General features: G+C 39.5%; 2 protein-coding genes across 2 annotated transcripts in view; both read right to left on the bottom strand.

Moving 5' to 3' along the window:
- Positions 1-10,428, bottom strand: part of si:ch211-45c16.2 (mitogen-activated protein kinase kinase kinase 13) — a 52,669-nt gene extending 42,241 nt beyond the window's left edge. The window contains exons 1-4 of the mRNA XM_038982882.1: positions 10,276-10,428; positions 4,276-4,434; positions 4,019-4,127; positions 1,540-1,649 (exon numbers count right to left, since the gene is read on the bottom strand). Coding sequence (XP_038838810.1) covers positions 1,540-1,649; positions 4,019-4,127; positions 4,276-4,434; positions 10,276-10,355 — 458 coding nt within the window. The 5' untranslated portion in view covers positions 10,356-10,428. The remainder of the gene's footprint in view (positions 1-1,539; positions 1,650-4,018; positions 4,128-4,275; positions 4,435-10,275) is intronic.
- A 2,612-nt stretch (positions 10,429-13,040) lies between these two features.
- The window catches only part of LOC120036443 (CASP8 and FADD-like apoptosis regulator), a 28,280-nt gene continuing 20,983 nt past the window's right edge, over positions 13,041-20,337 (bottom strand). Inside the window, exon 7 of the mRNA XM_038982881.1 lies at positions 13,041-13,112. Coding sequence (XP_038838809.1) covers positions 13,041-13,112 — 72 coding nt within the window. The remainder of the gene's footprint in view (positions 13,113-20,337) is intronic.

Here is a 20,337-nt window from a genome sequence, read left to right on the forward strand (position 1 = left end):
ACCATAGTTTTGGCAAGTCGGTTAGGACATCTACTTTGTGTATGACACAAGTAATTTTTCCAACAATTGTTTACAGACAGATTATTTCACTTATAATTCATTGTATCACAATTCCAGTGGGTCAGAAGTTTACATACACTAAGTTGACTGTGCCTTTAAACAGAAAATTATGTCATGGCTTTGGAAGCTTCTGATAGTTGACACAATTTGGGTCAATTGGAGGTGTACCTGTGGATGTATTTCAAGGTCTACCTTCAAACTCAGTGCCTCTTTGCTTGACATCATGGGAAAATCAAAAGAAATCAGCCAAAACCAAGAAAAATGGTAGACCTCCACAAGTCTGGTTCATCCTTGGGAGAAATTTCCAAACGCCTGAAGGTACCACGTTCATCTGTACAAACAGTAGTATGCAAGTATAAACACCATGGGACCACGCAGCCGTCATCCTGCTCAGGAAGGAGACGCGTTCTGTCTCTTAGAGATGAACGTACTTTGGTGCGAAAAGTGCAAATAAATCCCAGAACAACAGCAAAGGACCTTGTGAAGATGCTGGAGGAAACATGTACAAAAGTATCTATATCCACAGTAAAACTAGTCCTATATCGACATAACCTGAAAGGCCGCTCAGCAAGGAAGAAGCCACAGCTCCAAAACCGCCATAAAAAAGCCAGACTACGGTTTGGAACTGCACATGCGGACAAAGATCGTACTTTTTGGAGAAATGTCCTCTGGTCTGATGAAACAAAAATAGAACTGTTTGGCCATAATGACCATCGTTATGTTTGGAAGAAAAAGGAGGAGGCTTGCAAGCCGAAGAACACCATCCCAACCGTGAAGCATGGGGGTGGCAGCATCATGTTGTGGGGTGCTTTGCTGCAAGAGGGACTGGTGCACTTCACAAAATAGATGGCATCATGAGGTAGGAAAATTATGTGGAAATATTGAAGCAACATCAAGACATCAGTCAGGAAGTTAAAGCTTGGTCGCAAATGGGTCTTCCAAATGGACAATGACCCGAAGTATACTTCCAAAGTTGTGGCAAAATGGCTTCAGGACAACAAAGTCAAGGTATTGGAGTGGCCATCACAAAGCCCTGACCTCAATCCTATAGACAATTTGTGGGCAGAACTGAAAAAGCGTGTGCGAGCAAGAAGGCCTACAAACATGACTCAGTTACACCAGCTCTGTCAGCAGGAATGGGCCAAAATTCACCCAACTTATTGTGGGAAGCTTGTGGAAGGCTACCCAAAATATTTGACCCAAGTTAAACCATTTAAAGGCAATGCTACCAAATACTAATTGAGTGTATGTAAACTTCTGACCCACTGGGAATGTGATGAAAGAAATAAAAGCTGAAATAAATCATTCTCTCTACTATTATTCTAACATTTCACATTCTTAAAATAAAGTGGTGATCCTAACTGACCTAAGACAGGGAATTTTTACGAGGAATTGTGAAAAACGGAGTATAAATGTATTTGGCTAAGGTGTATGTAAACTTCTGATTTCAACTGTATATACAAACTCTCTCTCTCCTACCTGAGTTCATCCCTCCTGCGTTTGATCAGCTCCTCATCCAGTCGGTGGATGCAGGTTCCTTCAGACTTGATCTTCTCAAAGTGTTTCCTCACCTCCTCCCTCCACTCAGACTGACACAGGGGGAACAGGACACACAGGGTTACATATCACTACAGGGTGGCTATAGCTTAGAATGGTCTATACGGACAGGTATGCTAGGGGCTTAGAATGGTCTATACGGACAGGTATGCTAGGGGCTTAGAATGGTCTATACGGACAGGTATGCTAGGGGCTTAGAATGGTCTATAAGGACAGGTATACTAGGGGCTTAGAATGGTCTATAAGGACAGGTATGCTAGGGGCTTAGAATGGTCTATAAGGACAGGTATGCTAGGGGCTTAGAATGGTCTATAAGGACAGGTATGCTAGGGGCTTAGAATGGTCTATAAGGACAGGTATGCTAGGGGCTTAGAATAGTCTATAAGGACAGGTATGCTAGGGGCTTAGAATGGTCTATAAGGACAGGTATGCTAGGGGCTTAGAATAGTCTATAAGGACAGGTATGCTAGGGGCTTAGAATGGTCTATAAGGACAGGTATACTAGGGGCTTAGAATGGTCTATAAGGACAGGTATGCTAGTGGCTTAGAATGGTCTATAAGGACAGGTATGCTAGGGGCTTAGAATAGTCTATAAGGACAGGTATGCTAGGGGCTTAGAATGGTCTATAAGGACAGGTATGCTAGGGGCTTAGAATAGTCTATAAGGACAGGTAGGCTAGGGGCTTAGAATGGTCTATAAGGACAGGTATGCTAGGGGCTTAGAATGGTCTATAAGGACAGGTATGCTAGGGGCTTAGAATGGTCTATAAGGACAGGTATGCTAGGGGCTTAGAATGGTCTATAAGGACAGGTATGCTAGGGGCTTAGAATGGTCTATACGGACAGGTATGCTAGGGGCTTAGAATGGTCTATACGGACAGGTATGCTAGGGGCTTAGAATGGTCTATACGGACAGGTAGGCTAGGGGCTTAGAATTGTCTATAAGGACAGGTATGCTAGGGGCTTAGAATGGTCTATAAGGACAGGTATGCTAGGGGCTTAGAATAGTCTATAAGGACAGGTATGCTAGGGGCTTAGAATGGTCTATAAGGACAGGTATGCTAGGGGCTTGGAATGGTCTACAAGGACAGGTATGCTAGGGGCTTGGAATGGTCTATAAGGACAGGTATGCTAGGGGCTTAGAATGGTCTATAAGGACAGGTATGCTAGGGGCTTAGAATGGTCTATAAGGACAGGTATGCTAGGGGCTTAGAATGGTCTATAAGGACAGGTATGCTAGGGGCTTAGAATAGTCTATAAGGACAGGTATGCTAGGGGCTTAGAATGGTCTATAAGGACAGGTATGCTAGGGGCTTAGAATAGTCTATAAGGACAGGTATGCTAGGGGCTTAGAATGGTCTATAAGGACAGGTATGCTAGGGGCTTAGAATAGTCTATAAGGACAGGTATGCTAGGGGCTTAGAATGGTCTATAAGGACAGGTATGATAGGGGCTTAGAATGGTCTATAAGGACAGGTATGCTAGGGGCTTAGAATGGTCTATAAGAACAGGTATGCTAGGGGCTTAGAATGGTCTATAAGGACAGGTATGCTAGGGGCTTAGAATAGTCTATAAGGACAGGTATGCTAGGGGCTTAGAATCGTCTATAAGGACAGGTATGCTAGGGGCTTAGAATGGTCTATAAGGACAGGTATGCTAGGGGCTTAGAATGGTCTATAAGGACAGGTATGCTAGGGGCTTAGAATGGTCTATAAGGACAGGTATGCTAGGGGCTTAGAATGGTCTATAAGGACAGGTATGCTAGGGGCTTAGAATAGTCTATAAGGACAGGTATGCTAGGGGCTTAGAATGGTCTATAAGGACAGGTATGCTAGGGGCTTAGAATGGTCTAAGGACAGGTATGCTAGAGGCTTAAAATGGTCTATAAGGACAGGTATGCTAGGGGCTTAGAATGGTCTATAAGGACAGGTATGCTAGGGGCTTAGAATGGTCTATAAGGACAGGTATGCTAGGGGCTTAGAATAGTCTATAAGGACAGGTATGCTAGGGGCTTAGAATGGTCTATAAGGACAGGTATGCTAGGGGCTTAGAATGGTCTATAAGGACAGGTATGCTAGGGGCTTAGAATGGTCTATAAGGACAGGTATGCTAGGGGCTTAGAATGGTCTATAAGGACAGGTATGCTAGGGGCTTAGAATGGTCTATAAGGACAGGTATTCTAGGGGCTTAGAATAGTCTATAAGGACAGGTATGCTAGGGGCTTAGAATGGTCTATAAGGACAGGTATGCTAGGGGCTTAGAATGGTCTATAAGGACAGGTATGCTAGGGGCTTAGAATGGTCTATAAGGACAGGTATGCTAGGGGCTTAGAATGGTCTATAAGGACAGGTATGCTAGGGGCGTAGAATGGTTGTGGAGTCTAGAATGGTTGTGTTCTCACCTGAGACTTAAAGTAGGTCTCCTGAGGAGCTCCCAGGATATCAGCTGAGGCGATGTCCAGATGGAGCAGGATCTGACGGAATGATGGACGATTCCTGGGCTTCCCTTGCCTGGAGGGGTGAAGAAGAAGAGAGTGGAGACAAACCAAACAGAGGAAGGAGAGGGAGAGATTACATGAATCCATGTTATTATACAGGCAGATATTACCTAGAATTTTTGCAGGGTGTGTGATATCTATCTCAGATCTGCGTATCTCACCATGTCTGCTTCATGAGGATCTTGAACCCATCAGGACAGGTGGAAGGAACAGGGAGGTGGAGGCTGTTGCTACCCACACCCCAGATGATGGCTGAGGAGTCCACATCTTTATAGGGGATCTCTCCAGTCAGCAGCTCCCATAACACCACGCCAAACGACCTGCCAACCACACAGAGGGTAAACATATTATAATACCAAACGATCTGCCAACCACACAGAGGGTAAACATATTATAATACCACACAACCTGCCAACCACACAGAGGGTAAACATATTATAATACCACACAACCTGCCAACCACACAGAGGGTTAACATATTATAATACCAAACGATCTGCCAACCACACAGAGGGTTAACATATTATAATACCAAACGATCTGCCAACCACACAGAGGGTAAACATATTATAATACCAAACGATCTGCCAACCACACAGAGGGTAAACATATTATAATACCACACAACCTGCCAACCACACAGAGGGTTAACATATTATAATACCACACAACCTGCCAACCACACAGAGGGTTAACATATTATAATACCAAACGATCTGCCAACCACACAGAGGGTTAACATATTATAATACCAAACGATCTGCCAACCACACAGAGGGTAAACATATTATAATACCACACAACCTGCCAACCACACAGAGGGTAAACATATTATAATACCACACAACCTGCCAACCACACAGAGGGTTAACATATTATAATACCAAACGATCTGCCAACCACACAGAGGTTAAACATATTATAATACCAAACGATCTGCCAACCACACAGAGGGTAAACATATTATAATACCACACAACCTGCCAACCACACAGAGGGTAAACATATTATAATACCACACGACCTGCCAACCACACAGAGGGTTAACATATTATAATACCACACAACCTGCCAACCACACAGAGGGTTAACATATTATAATACCAAACGATCTGCCAACCACACAGAGGGTAAACATATTATAATACCAAACGATCTGCCAACCACACAGAGGGTTAACATATTATAATACCACACAACCTGCCAACCACACAGAGGGTAAACATATTATAATACCACACAACCTGCCAACCACACAGAGGGTAAACATATTATAATACCAAACGATCTGCCAACCACACAGAGGTTAAACATATTATAATACCAAACGATCTGCCAACCACACAGAGGGTAAACATATTATAATACCACACAACCTGCCAACCACACAGAGGGTAAACATATTATAATACCACACAACCTGCCAACCACACAGAGGGTTAACATATTATAATACCAAACGATCTGCCAACCACACAGAGGGTTAACATATTATAATACCACACAACCTGCCAACCACACAGAGGGTAAACATATTATAATACCAAACGATCTGCCAACCACACAGAGGGTAAACATATTATAATACCAAACGATCTGCCAACCACACAGAGGGTAAACATATTATAATACCACACAACCTGCCAACCACACAGAGGGTAAACATATTATAATACCAAACGATCTGCCAACCACACAGAGGGTAAACATATTATAATACCACACAACCTGCCAACCACACAGAGGGTTAACATATTATAATACCAAACGATCTGCCAACCACACAGAGGGTAAACATATTATAATACCAAACGATCTGCCAACCACACAGAGGGTTAACATATTATAATACCACACAACCTGCCAACCACACAGAGGTTAAACATATTATAATACCAAACGATCTGCCAACCACACAGAGGGTAAACATATTATAATACCACACAACCTGCCAACCACACAGAGGGTAAACATATTATAATACCAAACGACCTGCCAACCACACAGAGGGTTAACATATTATAATACCAAACGATCTGCCAACCACACAGAGGGTTAACATATTATAATACCACACAACCTGCCAACCACACAGAGGGTAAACATATTATAATACCAAACGATCTGCCAACCACACAGAGGGTAAACATATTATAATACCACACAACCTGCCAACCACACAGAGGGTAAACATATTATAATACCACACAACCTGCCAACCACACAGAGGGTTAACATATTATAATACCAAACGATCTGCCAACCACACAGAGGGTTAACATATTATAATACCAAACGATCTGCCAACCACACAGAGGGTTAACATATTATAATACCACACAACCTGCCAACCACACAGAGGGTAAACATATTATAATACCAAACGATCTGCCAACCACACAGAGGGTTAACATATTATAATACCACACAACCTGCCAACCACACAGAGGGTAAACATATTATAATACCAAACGACCTGCCAACCACACAGAGGGTTAACATATTATAATACCAAATGATCTGCCAACCACACAGAGGGTAAACATATTATAATACCAAACGATCTGCCAACCACACAGAGGGTAAACATATTATAATACCACACGACCTGCCAACCACACAGAGGGTTAACATATTATAATACCACACGACCTGCCAACCACACAGAGGGTAAACATATTATAATACCACACGACCTGCCAACCACACAGAGGGTTAACATATTATAATACCAAACGATCTGCCAACCACACAGAGGGTAAACATATTATAATACCACACAACCTGCCAACCACACAGAGGGTTAACATTATAATACCAAACGATCTGCCAACCACACAGAGGGTTAACATATTATAATACCACACAACCTGCCAACCACACAGAGGGTTAACATATTATAATACCAAACGATCTGCCAACCACACAGAGGGTTAACATATTATAATACCAAACGATCTGCCAACCACACAGAGGGTAAACATATTATAATACCACACAACCTGCCAACCACACAGAGGGTTAACATATTATAATACCACACAACCTGCCAACCACACAGAGGGTAAACATATTATAATACCAAACGATCTGCCAACCACACAGAGGGTAAACATATTATAATACCAAACGATCTGCCAACCACACAGAGGGTAAACATATTATAATACCAAACGATCTGCCAACCACACAGAGGGTTAACATATTATAATACCAAACGATCTGCCAACCACACAGAGGGTAAACATATTATAATACCACACAACCTGCCAACCACACAGAGGGTTAACATATTATAATACCACACAACCTGCCAACCACACAGAGGGTTAACATATTATAATACCAAACGATCTGCCAACCACACAGAGGGTTAACATATTATAATACCAAACGATCTGCCAACCACACAGAGGGTAAACATATTATAATACCAAACGATCTGCCAACCACACAGAGGGTTAACATATTATAATACCAAACGATCTGCCAACCACACAGAGGGTTAACATATTATAATACCACACAACCTGCCAACCACACAGAGGGTAAACATATTATAATACCACACAACCTGCCAACCACACAGAGGGTTAACATATTATAATACCACACAACCTGCCAACCACACAGAGGGTAAACATATTATAATACCAAACGATCTGCCAACCACACAGAGGGTAAACATATTATAATACCACACAACCTGCCAACCACACAGAGGGTTAACATATTATAATACCAAACGATCTGCCAACCACACAGAGGGTAAACATATTATAATACCAAACGATCTGCCAACCACACAGAGGGTTAACATATTATAATACCAAACGATCTGCCAACCACACAGAGGGTTAACATATTATAATACCACACAACCTGCCAACCACACAGAGGGTTAACATATTATAATACCAAACGATCTGCCAACCACACAGAGGGTAAACATATTATAATACCACACAACCTGCCAACCACACAGAGGGTTAACATATTATAATACCAAACGATCTGCCAACCACACAGAGGGTTAACATATTATAATACCAAACGATCTGCCAACCACACAGAGGGTTAACATATTATAATACCAAACGATCTGCCAACCACACAGAGGGTTAACAAACTCTGTATTAATTTCCTCCCAACATAACCCTACAGTGCATATGGAAAGTGTTCAGACCCCTTGACTTTTCCCACATTTTGCTACGTTACAGCCTTATTCTAAAAAATGATGAAATTATTATTATCAATCTACACACAATACCCCATAATGACAAAGTGAAAACAGGTTTCTTGACATTTTTGCAAATTTATAAGAAAAACAAAAACAGAAATATCACATTTACATAAGTATTCAGACCCTTTACTCAGGACTTTGTTGAAGCACCTTTGGCAGCGATTACAGCCTTGAGTCGTCTTGGGTATGATGCTACAAGCTTGGCACACCTGTATTTGGGGAGTTTCTCCCATTTTCTGCAGATCCTCTCAAGCTCTTTCAGGTTGGATGGGGAGCGTCGCTGCACAGCTATTTTCAGGTTTATCCAGAGATGTTCGATCGGGTTCAAGTCCGGGCTCTGACTGGCTCAAGGAAGCCACTCCTGTGTTGTCTTGGCTGTGTGCTTAGGGTCGTTGTACTGTTGGAAGGTGAACCTTCGCCCCAGTCTGAGGTCCTGAGATCTCTGGAGCAGGTTTCATCACGGATCTCTGTACTTCGCTCTGTTCATCTTTCCCTCGATCCTGGCTAGTCTCCCTGAAAAACATCCCCACAGCATGATGCTGCCACCACCATGCTTCACCGTAAGGATGGTATTGGCCAGGTGATGAGCAGAGTCTGGTTTCCTCCAGACATGACGCTTGACATTCAGGCCAAAGAGTTTAATCTTGATTTCATCAGACCAGAGAATCTTGTTTCTCATGGTCTGATAGTCTTTAGGTGCCTTTTGGCAAACTCCAAGCGGGCTGTCATGTGCCTTTTACTGAGTGGCTTCCGTCTGGCCACTCGACCATAAAGCCTTGATTGGTGGAGTGCTTCGATCTCATGGCTTGGTTTTTGCTCTGACATGCACTGTCAACTGTGGGACCTTATATAGACAGGTGTGTGCCTTTCCAAATCATGTCCAATCAATTGAATTTACCACAGGTGGACTCCAATTAAGTTGTAGAAACATCTCAAGGATGATCAATGGAAACAGGATGTACCTGAGCTCAATTTCAAGTCTCATAGCCAAGGCTCTGAATACTTATGTAAATAAGGTATTTCTGTTTTTTTAATACATTTGCAAACATTTCTAAAAACCTATTTTCACTTTGTCATTATGGGGTATTGTGTGGAGATTGCTGAGAATGTTTTTAAAAAATATATATTTTAGAATAAAGCTGTAACGTAACAGTAATGTATAAGCCACATTTAGACTAGAACACTGTCCATATCAGATTTGACATATCATTCATCAGTTGACCCCACATATCATTCATCAGTTGACCCCACATATCATTCATCAGTTGACCCCACATATCATTCATCAGTTGACCCCACATATCATTCATCAGTTGACCCCACATATCATTCATCAGTTGACCCCACATATCATTCATCAGTTGACCCCACATATCATTCATCAGTTGACCCCACATATCATTCATCAGTTGACCCCACATATTTATGACCGGCTGTACTTGATGACCTTTGCGGTGGGCGATCTCATGAATTGATGTGAGGTATTTAGGTTAGTGGACACCTGGGGGCGATTGATTTGTGAGTTGCCCTTTCGTGCTCGCTTCCATACCCTATAATTCTGTATCTCTTTGTGACTCATTTGTATACAGGTAGACCAGAGGGGCCCTGATTGGCTGATGAGTGGCAACCCTGATTAGAAGCACCTGCTGCTCATCGTTTGTTCTTTATAAATGATGTTTTGAATTAAAGGAAACTGTACCGACACACTGAAGAGAAGGCTGTACAGCAGAAAGGTCTGGGTATGCTGTCCCTGATGCAGTGAAGATAACTTAATTAATGAAATAAGATTTATGCAACATTTTTGAGTGAGAACCTATTATACCTCTTTGTTGGTCTGCATTTGCACGGTTTTTACGCACCAGCCAGGCTTCTGGGAGTGAGCCACGGATCTCTTTTCATTACTTATTGTTGTACTCACCAGATGTCTACTTTCTCAGACACCGGTTCGTTCCTGATGACCTCTGGGGCCATCCAGGCCACCGTACCAGCGAACGACATCTGAGTACTCTTATCACTGAGCTCCTTGGATGTCCCGAAGTCACTGATCTTCACGGTGTCTTGTTGGGTCACCAGCACACTGAGGTAGAAGAGGAGAATCATGACATCATATACAGTAGGACCTCAATGGAGAAAACATGTGGGCAACAACTTATAACCTCAACACACAACCTGAATTGGTCAACAACACTGGTCCATAATATAAAACCTAAGCACAAACTCGAACAGAAATACAACTCTGCCGCCAGACAAAGATTCCTTTCCCATCACACAGACAGTGGTGAAAGGACTCAGCTGTCCAAAACATGAGACAGACAGGTCTTTGAGACTGACAGACAGACAGGTCTTTGAGACTGACAGACAGACAGACAGACAGACAGGTCTTTGAGACTGACAGACAGACACAGGTCTTTGAGACTGACAGACACAGGTCTTTGAGACTGACAGACAGACAGGTCTTTGAGACAGACAGACAGACACCGGTCTTTGAGACAGACAGAAAGACAGACAGACAGACAGGTCTTTGAGACTGACAGACAGACAGACAGGTCTTTGAGACTGACAGACAGACAGACAGGTCTTTGAGACTGACAGACAGACAGGTCTTTGAGACAGACAGACAGACAGGTCTTTGAGACAGACAGACACATGTCTTTGAGACTGACAGACAGACACATGTCTTTGAGACTGACAGACAGACACCGGTCTTTGAGACAGACAGACACCGGTCTTTGAGACAGACAGACAGACAGACAGAAAGCATTTGTGTGGTCTTTGTACTGTAATGATTCTGTTCAGGAAGTCACAGCGACCTACAGCATATCCCTCCTGTCTCCGTCTTTATACTGCTGACTAACAGAGTTTAATCCTGCTGACTAACAGAGTTTAATCCTGCTGACTAACAGAGTTTAATCCTGCTGACTAACAGAGTTTAATCCTGCTGACTAACAGAGTTTAATCCTGCTGACTAACAGAGTTTAATCCTGCTGACTAACAGAGTTTAATCCTGCTGACTAACAGAGTTTAATCCTGTTGACTAACAGAGTTTAATCCTGTTGATTAACAGAGTTTAATCCTGTTGATTAACAGAGTTTAATCCTGTTGATTAACAGAGTTTAATCCTGTTGATTAACAGTTTAATACTGCTGATTAACAGAGTTTAATCCTGCTGACTAACAGAGTTTAATCCTGCTGACTAACAGAGTTTAATACCGCTGACTAACAGAGTTTAATCCCGTTGATTAACAGTTTAATCCTGCTGACTAACAGAGTTTAATCCTGCTGACTAACAGAGTTTAATCCTGCTGACTAACAGAGTTTAATCCTGCTGACTAACAGAGTTTAATCCTGCTGACTAACAGAGTTTAATCCTGCTGACTAACAGAGTTTAATCCTGCTGACTAACAGAGTTTAATCCTGCTGATTAACAGAGTTTAATCCTGCTGATTAACAGAGTTTAATCCTGCTGACTAACAGCGTTTAATCCTGCTGACTAACAGAGTTTAATCCTGCTGACTAACAGAGTTTAATCCCGCTGACTAACAGAGTTTAATCCCGCTGACTAACAGAGTTTAATCCCGCTGACTAACAGAGTTTAATCCCGCTGACTAACAGAGTTTAATCCCGTTGACTAACAGAGTTTAATCCCGTTGATTAACAGTTTAATCCCGCTGATTAACAGAGTTTAATACCGCTGACTAACAGAGTTTAATACCGCTGATTAACAGTTTAATCCTGTTGATTAACAGAGTTTAATCCTGTTGATTAACAGTTTAATACTGCTGATTAACAGAGTTTAATCCTGCTGATTAACAGAGTTTAATCCTGCTGACTAACAGAGTTTAATACCGCTGACTAACAGAGTTTAATCCCGCTGATTAACAGAGTTTAATCCCGCTGATTAACAGAGTTTAATACCGCTGATTAACAGAGTTTAATACCGCTGATTAACAGAGTTTAATCCCGCTGATTAACAGAGTTTAATCCCGCTGACTAACAGAGTTTAATCCCGCTGACTAACAGAGTTTAATCCCGTTGATTAACAGTTTAATCCTGCTGACTAACAGAGTTTAATCCTGCTGACTAACAGAGTTTAATCCTGCTGACTAACAGAGTTTAATCCTGCTGACTAACAGAGTTTAATCCTGCTGACTAACAGAGTTTAATCCTGCTGACTAACAGAGTTAATCCTGCTGACTAACAGAGTTTAATCCTGCTGACTAACAGAGTTTAATCCTGCTGACTAACAGAGTTTAATCCTGCTGACTAACAGAGTTTAATCCTGCTGACTAACAGAGTTTAATCCTGCTGACTAACAGAGTTTAATCCTGTTGACTAACAGAGTTTAATCCTGTTGACTAACAGAGTTTAATCCTGTTGATTAACAGAGTTTAATCCTGTTGATTAACAGAGTTTAATCCTGTTGATTAACAGAGTTTAATCCTGCTGATTAACAGAGTTTAATCCTGCTGACTAACAGAGTTTAATCCTGCTGACTAACAGAGTTTAATCCCGCTGACTAACAGAGTTTAATTCCTGTTGACTTAACAGGTTTAATCCTGCTGACTAACAGAGTTTAATCCTGCTGACTAACAGAGTTTAATCCTGCTGACTAACAGAGTTTAATCCTGCTGACTAACAGAGTTTAATCCTGCTGACTAACAGAGTTTAATCCTGCTGACTAAACTATAGCGTCTGACGGATCTTAGAAGACTGAAGTGGGTAGTTGGCAGTAGGGGGGGAGCTCATTTCAGTCAACTGCAGCACAACACAAGTAATCTTTATTGGGGGTGTAAAAAAAAAATGAACAAGAAAAAAAATGGGGAGGTGGGGAGGTTCTGGCACACGACCAAAAAAGTACCACAATAGGAAGGACAAAAGTGCTTCCACATACATTTGAAAATACGCCTGTAGCACAATGCTCCATCCACATCCACCTGCAGAGCTTCGTTGGATCCTGGGTCTGAATTGATGAGAGGCCAGTAATTCTAGTTATGGTACTGTTGGGACACGTATATTGAAGGAACACCCTCGAGACATGGCGAGTGACCCTTCATTTTAAGGTGCCTTGATCTGCTGCTTCTTCCATAGCTTCAGGTTGTTTCATCGTTGGCGGTGTCTAGTTACCGGGCTGGTCCGGCTCAAGATATCTTGTTTGCCATGAGGTCGACAAGTGGACCCCTGATAGCACTTAAATATGTTTTCTCCATGGCTGTGGTTCGCGATCCGCTGTTATCGCCTTTACTGCTTTAGTCGTACTCTTCATACTGTTGTTCTCATGCATATTGTCTGCGTCGCAGCTATTTTGAGTCGTTAGTTTTACTCCTAGCCTTTGTCATTATGAGTTTGCTAAAACCTGTTTCTTCGTTTGCGCCTTTAGGTTTGCTGTCTTCTCTCTGCTCTTGTCATTATTGGGTGATATGTGTGTGAATTATGGGGTATTGTGTGTAATGTTGATGATGAAAAAATAAAATGGGGTCTGATGACTCTTTCTCGATGCATTAAATCATCGAACTCAATCTGAACCACCTCTGTTCATATCCTGTTTGGAAATACTTCTTCCTGTGCACCTTGTTGTAGTTGTAACACCACAACATAGACCAGTGGTGATGACTCAGCTGGCCCAGCAGCAGTGGATCAGGACTCCAGTGAGTGCATCACTACTACATTACCTCCCCTTGAGACAGGGAAACCTTCCCTCGCCTCTACCACAGCTTTCTGTAAAGGATGTTTCTCTAACAGTGATTTCTGTCCCTCAGTCCAACCCCATGCCCACCTGCCTCCCCTGTATCATGCCATTCAGACAAGAACAGTCCACACAGAACAGTAAGTTACTTTCATTACTCGGAGAGGTTTCTTTAAAACCCAACTGTTTATCATGATTAGTGTTCATTAAAAAAGGATTTCCTCTGTAGAAAGCAGCTGTCATTCTGTCATTCCAGCTCCAGAGAACAAAACATTGCAGACCTGAAGGAAAAAGACTATTCTACCAGGTAATATACATAGTGTTATACCTGGTAATATACATAGTTTGTACCAGGTAATATCATAGTGTTCTACCAGGTAATACATAGTGTTGTACAGCAGTAATATCATAGTGTATGTACCAGGTATATACATAGTGTTGTACCAGGTAATATACATAGTGTTCTTAACCAGTTAATATACATAGTGTTGTACCAGTAATATACGTTTTCTACCTGGTAATATACATAGTGTTGTACCAGGTAATACATAGTTCTACTCAGGTAATATACATAGTGTTGTACCAGGTAATAATACATAGTGTTCTACCAGTAATATACATAGTGTTATACCTGGTAATATACTAGTGTTGTACCAGGTAATATACATAGTGTTCTACCAGGTAATATACATAGTGTTATATCCAGGTAATTATACATATGTTATACCAGGTAATTACATAGTGTTCTACCAGGTATATACCAGGTAATAACAGAGTGTTCTACACAGGTATATTACATAGTGTTGTACCAGGTATATACATAGTGTTATACCTGGTAAATTATCATAGTGTTCTACACAGGTAATATACATAGTGTTTCCAGGTAATATACATAGTGTTCTACCTACCAGGTAATATACCAGGTAATTATACATAGTGTTATGTACCTGGTAATACTACTAGTGTTGTACCAGGTAATATACTAGTGTTGTAACCAGGTAATATACATAGTGTTATTACCTGGTAATATACATAGTGTTTCTAACCAGGTAATATACATTAGGTGTTGTACCAGGTATATACATAGTGTTCTACCAGGTAATATACATAGTGTTTCTACCACCTGGTCAATATACATAGTGTTCTCTATACCTGTATATACATAGTGTTCTATTCTACCAGGTAATATACATAGTGTTTCTACCAGGTATAAATATACCAGGTAATATACATAGTGTTATAACCAGGTAATATACATAGTGTTCTACCAGGTAATACATAGTGTTTCCTAATACACCAGGTAATATACCATGTAATAATATACATAGTGTTTATACCTCAGGTCATATACATAGGTGTTTCTACAGTAATATACATATGTTCTAACCTAGGTATAATACCAGTATATACATAGTGTTTTATACCAGGTAATATACATAGTGTTGTAGACAGGTATATACATAGTGTTCTACCCCAGTTTGTAATATACATAGTGTTGTACCATAATATACATAGTGTTTATTGCACAGGTAATATACATAGTGTTGTACCGGTATATACATAAGTGTTACCTGTAATTATCATGTTCACACGAGGTATATACATAGTGGTTCTACCAGGTAATTATACATAGTGTTCTACTACCTGGTATATATACTATTGTTTGTACCAGGTAATATACATAGTGTTCTAAACCAGGCTAATATACATAGTGTTGTACCTGGTATATACATAGTGTTCTACCAGGTATATACATAGGTTTAGACCAGGTAATATACATAGTGTTGTACCAGGAATATCATATGTTCTACCCGGTATATACATAGTGTTCTACCAGGTAATTATACATAGTGTTCTACCAGGATATACATAGTGTTATCAACCTGGTAATATATACTAGTGTGTTTCTAACCAGGTAGATATACCAGGTATATACATAGTGTGATACCAGGTAATATACATGTGTTATACCAGGTAATATACACAAGTGTTGTACCAGGTATATACATAGTGTTCTACCAGGTAATATACATAGTGTTCTACCTGGTAAATACATAGTGTTCTACCTGGTAATATACTATATGTTGTACAGGTAATATCAATAGTGTTGTACCAGGTAATATACATATGTGTTACCAGGTAATATACATAGTGTTTATACCTGGTAATATACATAGTGTTATACCAGGTAATATAACATAGTTTTCTACTAATTCTAGTGCAGGTATATACATGTGTTCTAAAGAACCAGGTAATATACCTATAGTGTTGTACCAGGTAATATACATAGTTTTGTCCAGCCGTAATATACATAGTGTTCTACACAGTAATTACAGTGTTCTACCAGGTAATATACATAGTGTTTATACCAGGTAATTTACATAGTGTTTACCAGGTAATATACATATGGTTGTACCAGGTAATATCATAGTGTTTACTACCAGTGTAATCAATACCATAATATACCGGTAATAATCATGGTGTTATCCTGGTAAATATACATAGTGTTGTACCAGGTAATATACATAGTGTTTGTACCAGGTAATATAGCATATATAGTTGTTTTACCAGGTACATCTACATAGAGTGTTTCTACCGAGGTAATATACATAGTGTTCTACCACGGTAATATACATAGTGTTGTACCTGGTAATATACATAGAGTTTTGTACTACAAATAACATAATCGTAAAATACCAGGTAATATACATAGTGTTGTACCAGTAATATACATAGTGTTCTAACGCATGTAATATACATAGTGTTATACCTGGTAATATACCATAGGTTCTAATTTTCTACTATCGTGTAATATACATAGTGTTTAACCAGGTAATAAATTATTCTAAAGTGTTCTCCTCGTGTATATACATTGTGTTATACCAGGTAATATCATAGTGTTGTACCAGTGTTGTACGCATAGTTGTTTTTTACCTCGGTAATATACATAGTGTTTCCTCCCAGGTAATATACATGTGTGGGTAAGAATAGTGGGGAAGTGTCGACCAGGATAATATCGGAAAAGGTGTTACAGGTATATAATAAACGGATACTGGAAACATAGGTACATGGTATAAGGATCTGGAAACAGTTGTATAGTACTAGTGTTTGTACCAAGGTAATACTACATAGTGTGTAGATCTCAATTTGTTACCAGGTATATTCACTTTTATGAGTGTCTTACCGATGTGTTCTAATACATGTCGTTGCTACCAGGTAATATACATAGTTGTTTATACCAGGGTAATATACTAGTGTTTACCTCAGTGTTTGTTACATATGTTTACTCTAGGTAATATACATAGTGTTTTATACCTGGTATATTACATAGTGTTCCGTAATACTAGTGTACTATACATATGTGTTATCCGTAGTAATATACCTATAAAGGTGATTTGTACCAGGAGAAAATATGGTTGTAACAGAAGTAATATACAGAAGTATAAATGGTATATGTAAATGTGTTGCAGGAATATACATAGGTTGGTAAAGGATAGGGAGTAGGTTGGAATACATAGTGTTACTAGTAAACACTAGGTGTATAGGGGTAAGGGGTATGGATGATATAGGGTCGTGGCACGAAGAGTAATGTTATAAACATAAGTAGTAACATGAGAATTAAATACACAATTAATGACACATGACCAGGTCAAGAAATAAGTGTGACAGATTTAGGCTACCAGGTATATACATAGTGTTCTACCAGTATAACATAGGTTCTGACCTTAATATACATAGTGTTTACCTTAATATCCATATTGTACAGGTAATATACATAGTGTTTACCTGGTAATATACATAGTGTCTACCAGGTAATATACATAGTGTTGTACAGGTAATAATATACATATTGTTCTACCAGTGTAATATACATAGTGTTTACCAGGTATATACATAGTTTCTACAGGTAATATACATAGTGTTCTACATGTAATAATCTACATAGTGTTCTACCGGTAATATACATAGTGTTGTACCATGTAATATACATATTTTTTTACCTTTTAATATCATATGTTCTACCAGGTAATATACATAGTGTTGTACCATTAATATCATAGTGTTCTACCAGGTAATATACATAGTGTTTCTACCAGTATATAGTCGTAATATACATAGTGTTTATACCAGGTAATATACATAGTGTTTCTACCAGGTATACTGATCATAGTGTTGTACCTCAGGTAATATACATAGTGTTGTACCAGGTAATATACATAGTGTTATACCAGGTATATTACATAGTGTTTACCAGGTAATTACATAGTGTTGTACCAGGTAATATACATAGTGTTATACCTGGTAATATACATCTGTTATAACGCAGGTAATATACATAGTGTTTGTACCAGGTAATATACATAGTGTTACTACACCGGTAATATACATATGTGTTTCTACCAGGTAATATACATAGTGTTTGTACCAGGTACCAGGTAATATACATGTGTTTCTACCATGTAATATACATAGTGTTATACCTGGTAATATACATAGTGTTCTACCAGGTAATATACATATGTTATACAGTAATATACCAGGTAATATACATAGTGTTTATACCTGGTAATATCATAGTGTTCTACCAGGATAATATACATAGTGTTTACCAGGTAATATACATAGTGTTTACCAGGTAATATACATAGTGTTATAATTATACCAGGTAATATACATAGGTTGCTATCCAGTAAATACATAGTGTTCTACCAGGTAATATACATAGTGTTTACCAGGTAATATACACTGTGTTGTTCTACCGTAATATACCTATGTTTTACCTGGTAATATACATAGTGTTCTAACCAGGTAATATACATAGTGTTATACCATGTATATACATAGTGTTTACCAGGTAATATCATAGTGTTGTACCAGGTAATATACATAGTGTTCTAACCTGGTAATATAATAGTGTTCTACCAGGTAATATACATAGTGTTTCTACCAGTGGTAATATACATAGTGTTATGCTACGGAAGTAATATACATAGTGTTTGTACCAGGTAATATACATAGTGTTTACCAGGTAATATACATAGTGTTCTACCAGGTAATATATACATAGTGTTGTTACCAGGTAATATACATAGTGTTCTACCAGGTAATAGATACATAGTTGTTGTTACCAGGTAATATACATGTGTTCTAACCTAGGTAATTACATAGTGTTTCTACCAGGTATATAAACAGTAAGTGTTACCAGGTAATATACAATAGTATTGTACCAGGTAATATACATAGTGTTGTTGTACCATGTATAACATAGTGTTATACCAGGTAATATACATAGTGTTCTACAGTGGTAATATACATAGTGTTTACCAGTAATATACATATTGTTTCTACCAGTAATATACCAGTAATATACATAGTGTTATACCAGTAATATACATAGTGTTCTACCAGTGTAATATACATAGTGTTTCTACCAGGTAATATCATAGTGTTCTACCAGGTAATATACATAGTGTTACTACCAGGTAATATACATAAGTGTTCTACCATAGTAATATACCAGGTAATATACATAGTGTTGTACCAGGTAATATACATAGTGTTTTACCAGGTAATATACATAGTGTTGTACCAGGTAATATACATAGTGTTCTACCAGGTAATATACATATGTTCTACCTAATATCAGTGTTAATATACAGTGGTGTATACCTGGTAATATACATAGTGTTTACACAGGTAAAGATACATAGTGTTATACCTAGGTAATATACATAGTGTTCCTAATATCATATTTCCAGGTAATATACAATAGTGTTTACCAGGTAATTACCAGGTAATATACATAGTGTTTCTACCTGTTAATATACATAGTGTTTACCAGTAATATACATAGTGTTCTACCAGGTAATATACATAGTGTTCTACCAGGTAATATACATAGTGTTTACCAGGTAAATACATTAGTGTTTGTAACCAGGTAATATACATAGTGTTCTGAACAGGTAATATACATAGTGTTCTACCAGGTAATATACATTTTGGTCACTTTTGAATGCTGGCGTGCTCCTCCTTGCACACAGGCGGAGGTAGGCGGTCCTGCTGCTGGGTTTTTGCCCTTCTACGGCCTCCTCCACGTCTCCTGCATGTACTGGCCTGTCGCCTGTATCGCCTCCTGCTCTGACACTACACTGGACAGCACGCAAACCTTCTTGCCAAGCTACTCATTTGATGTGCCATCCTGGATGAGGCTGCACTACCTGAGCCCTTGTTGGGTTGTAGACTCACGTCTCATGCTCCACTAGAGTGAAAGCACCGCCAGCATTCAAAGTGACCAAA

The sequence above is a fragment of the Salvelinus namaycush genome, unplaced genomic scaffold (genome assembly GCF_016432855.1).
Source record: "Salvelinus namaycush isolate Seneca unplaced genomic scaffold, SaNama_1.0 Scaffold133, whole genome shotgun sequence".
Lineage (NCBI taxonomy): Eukaryota > Metazoa > Chordata > Actinopteri > Salmoniformes > Salmonidae > Salvelinus > Salvelinus namaycush.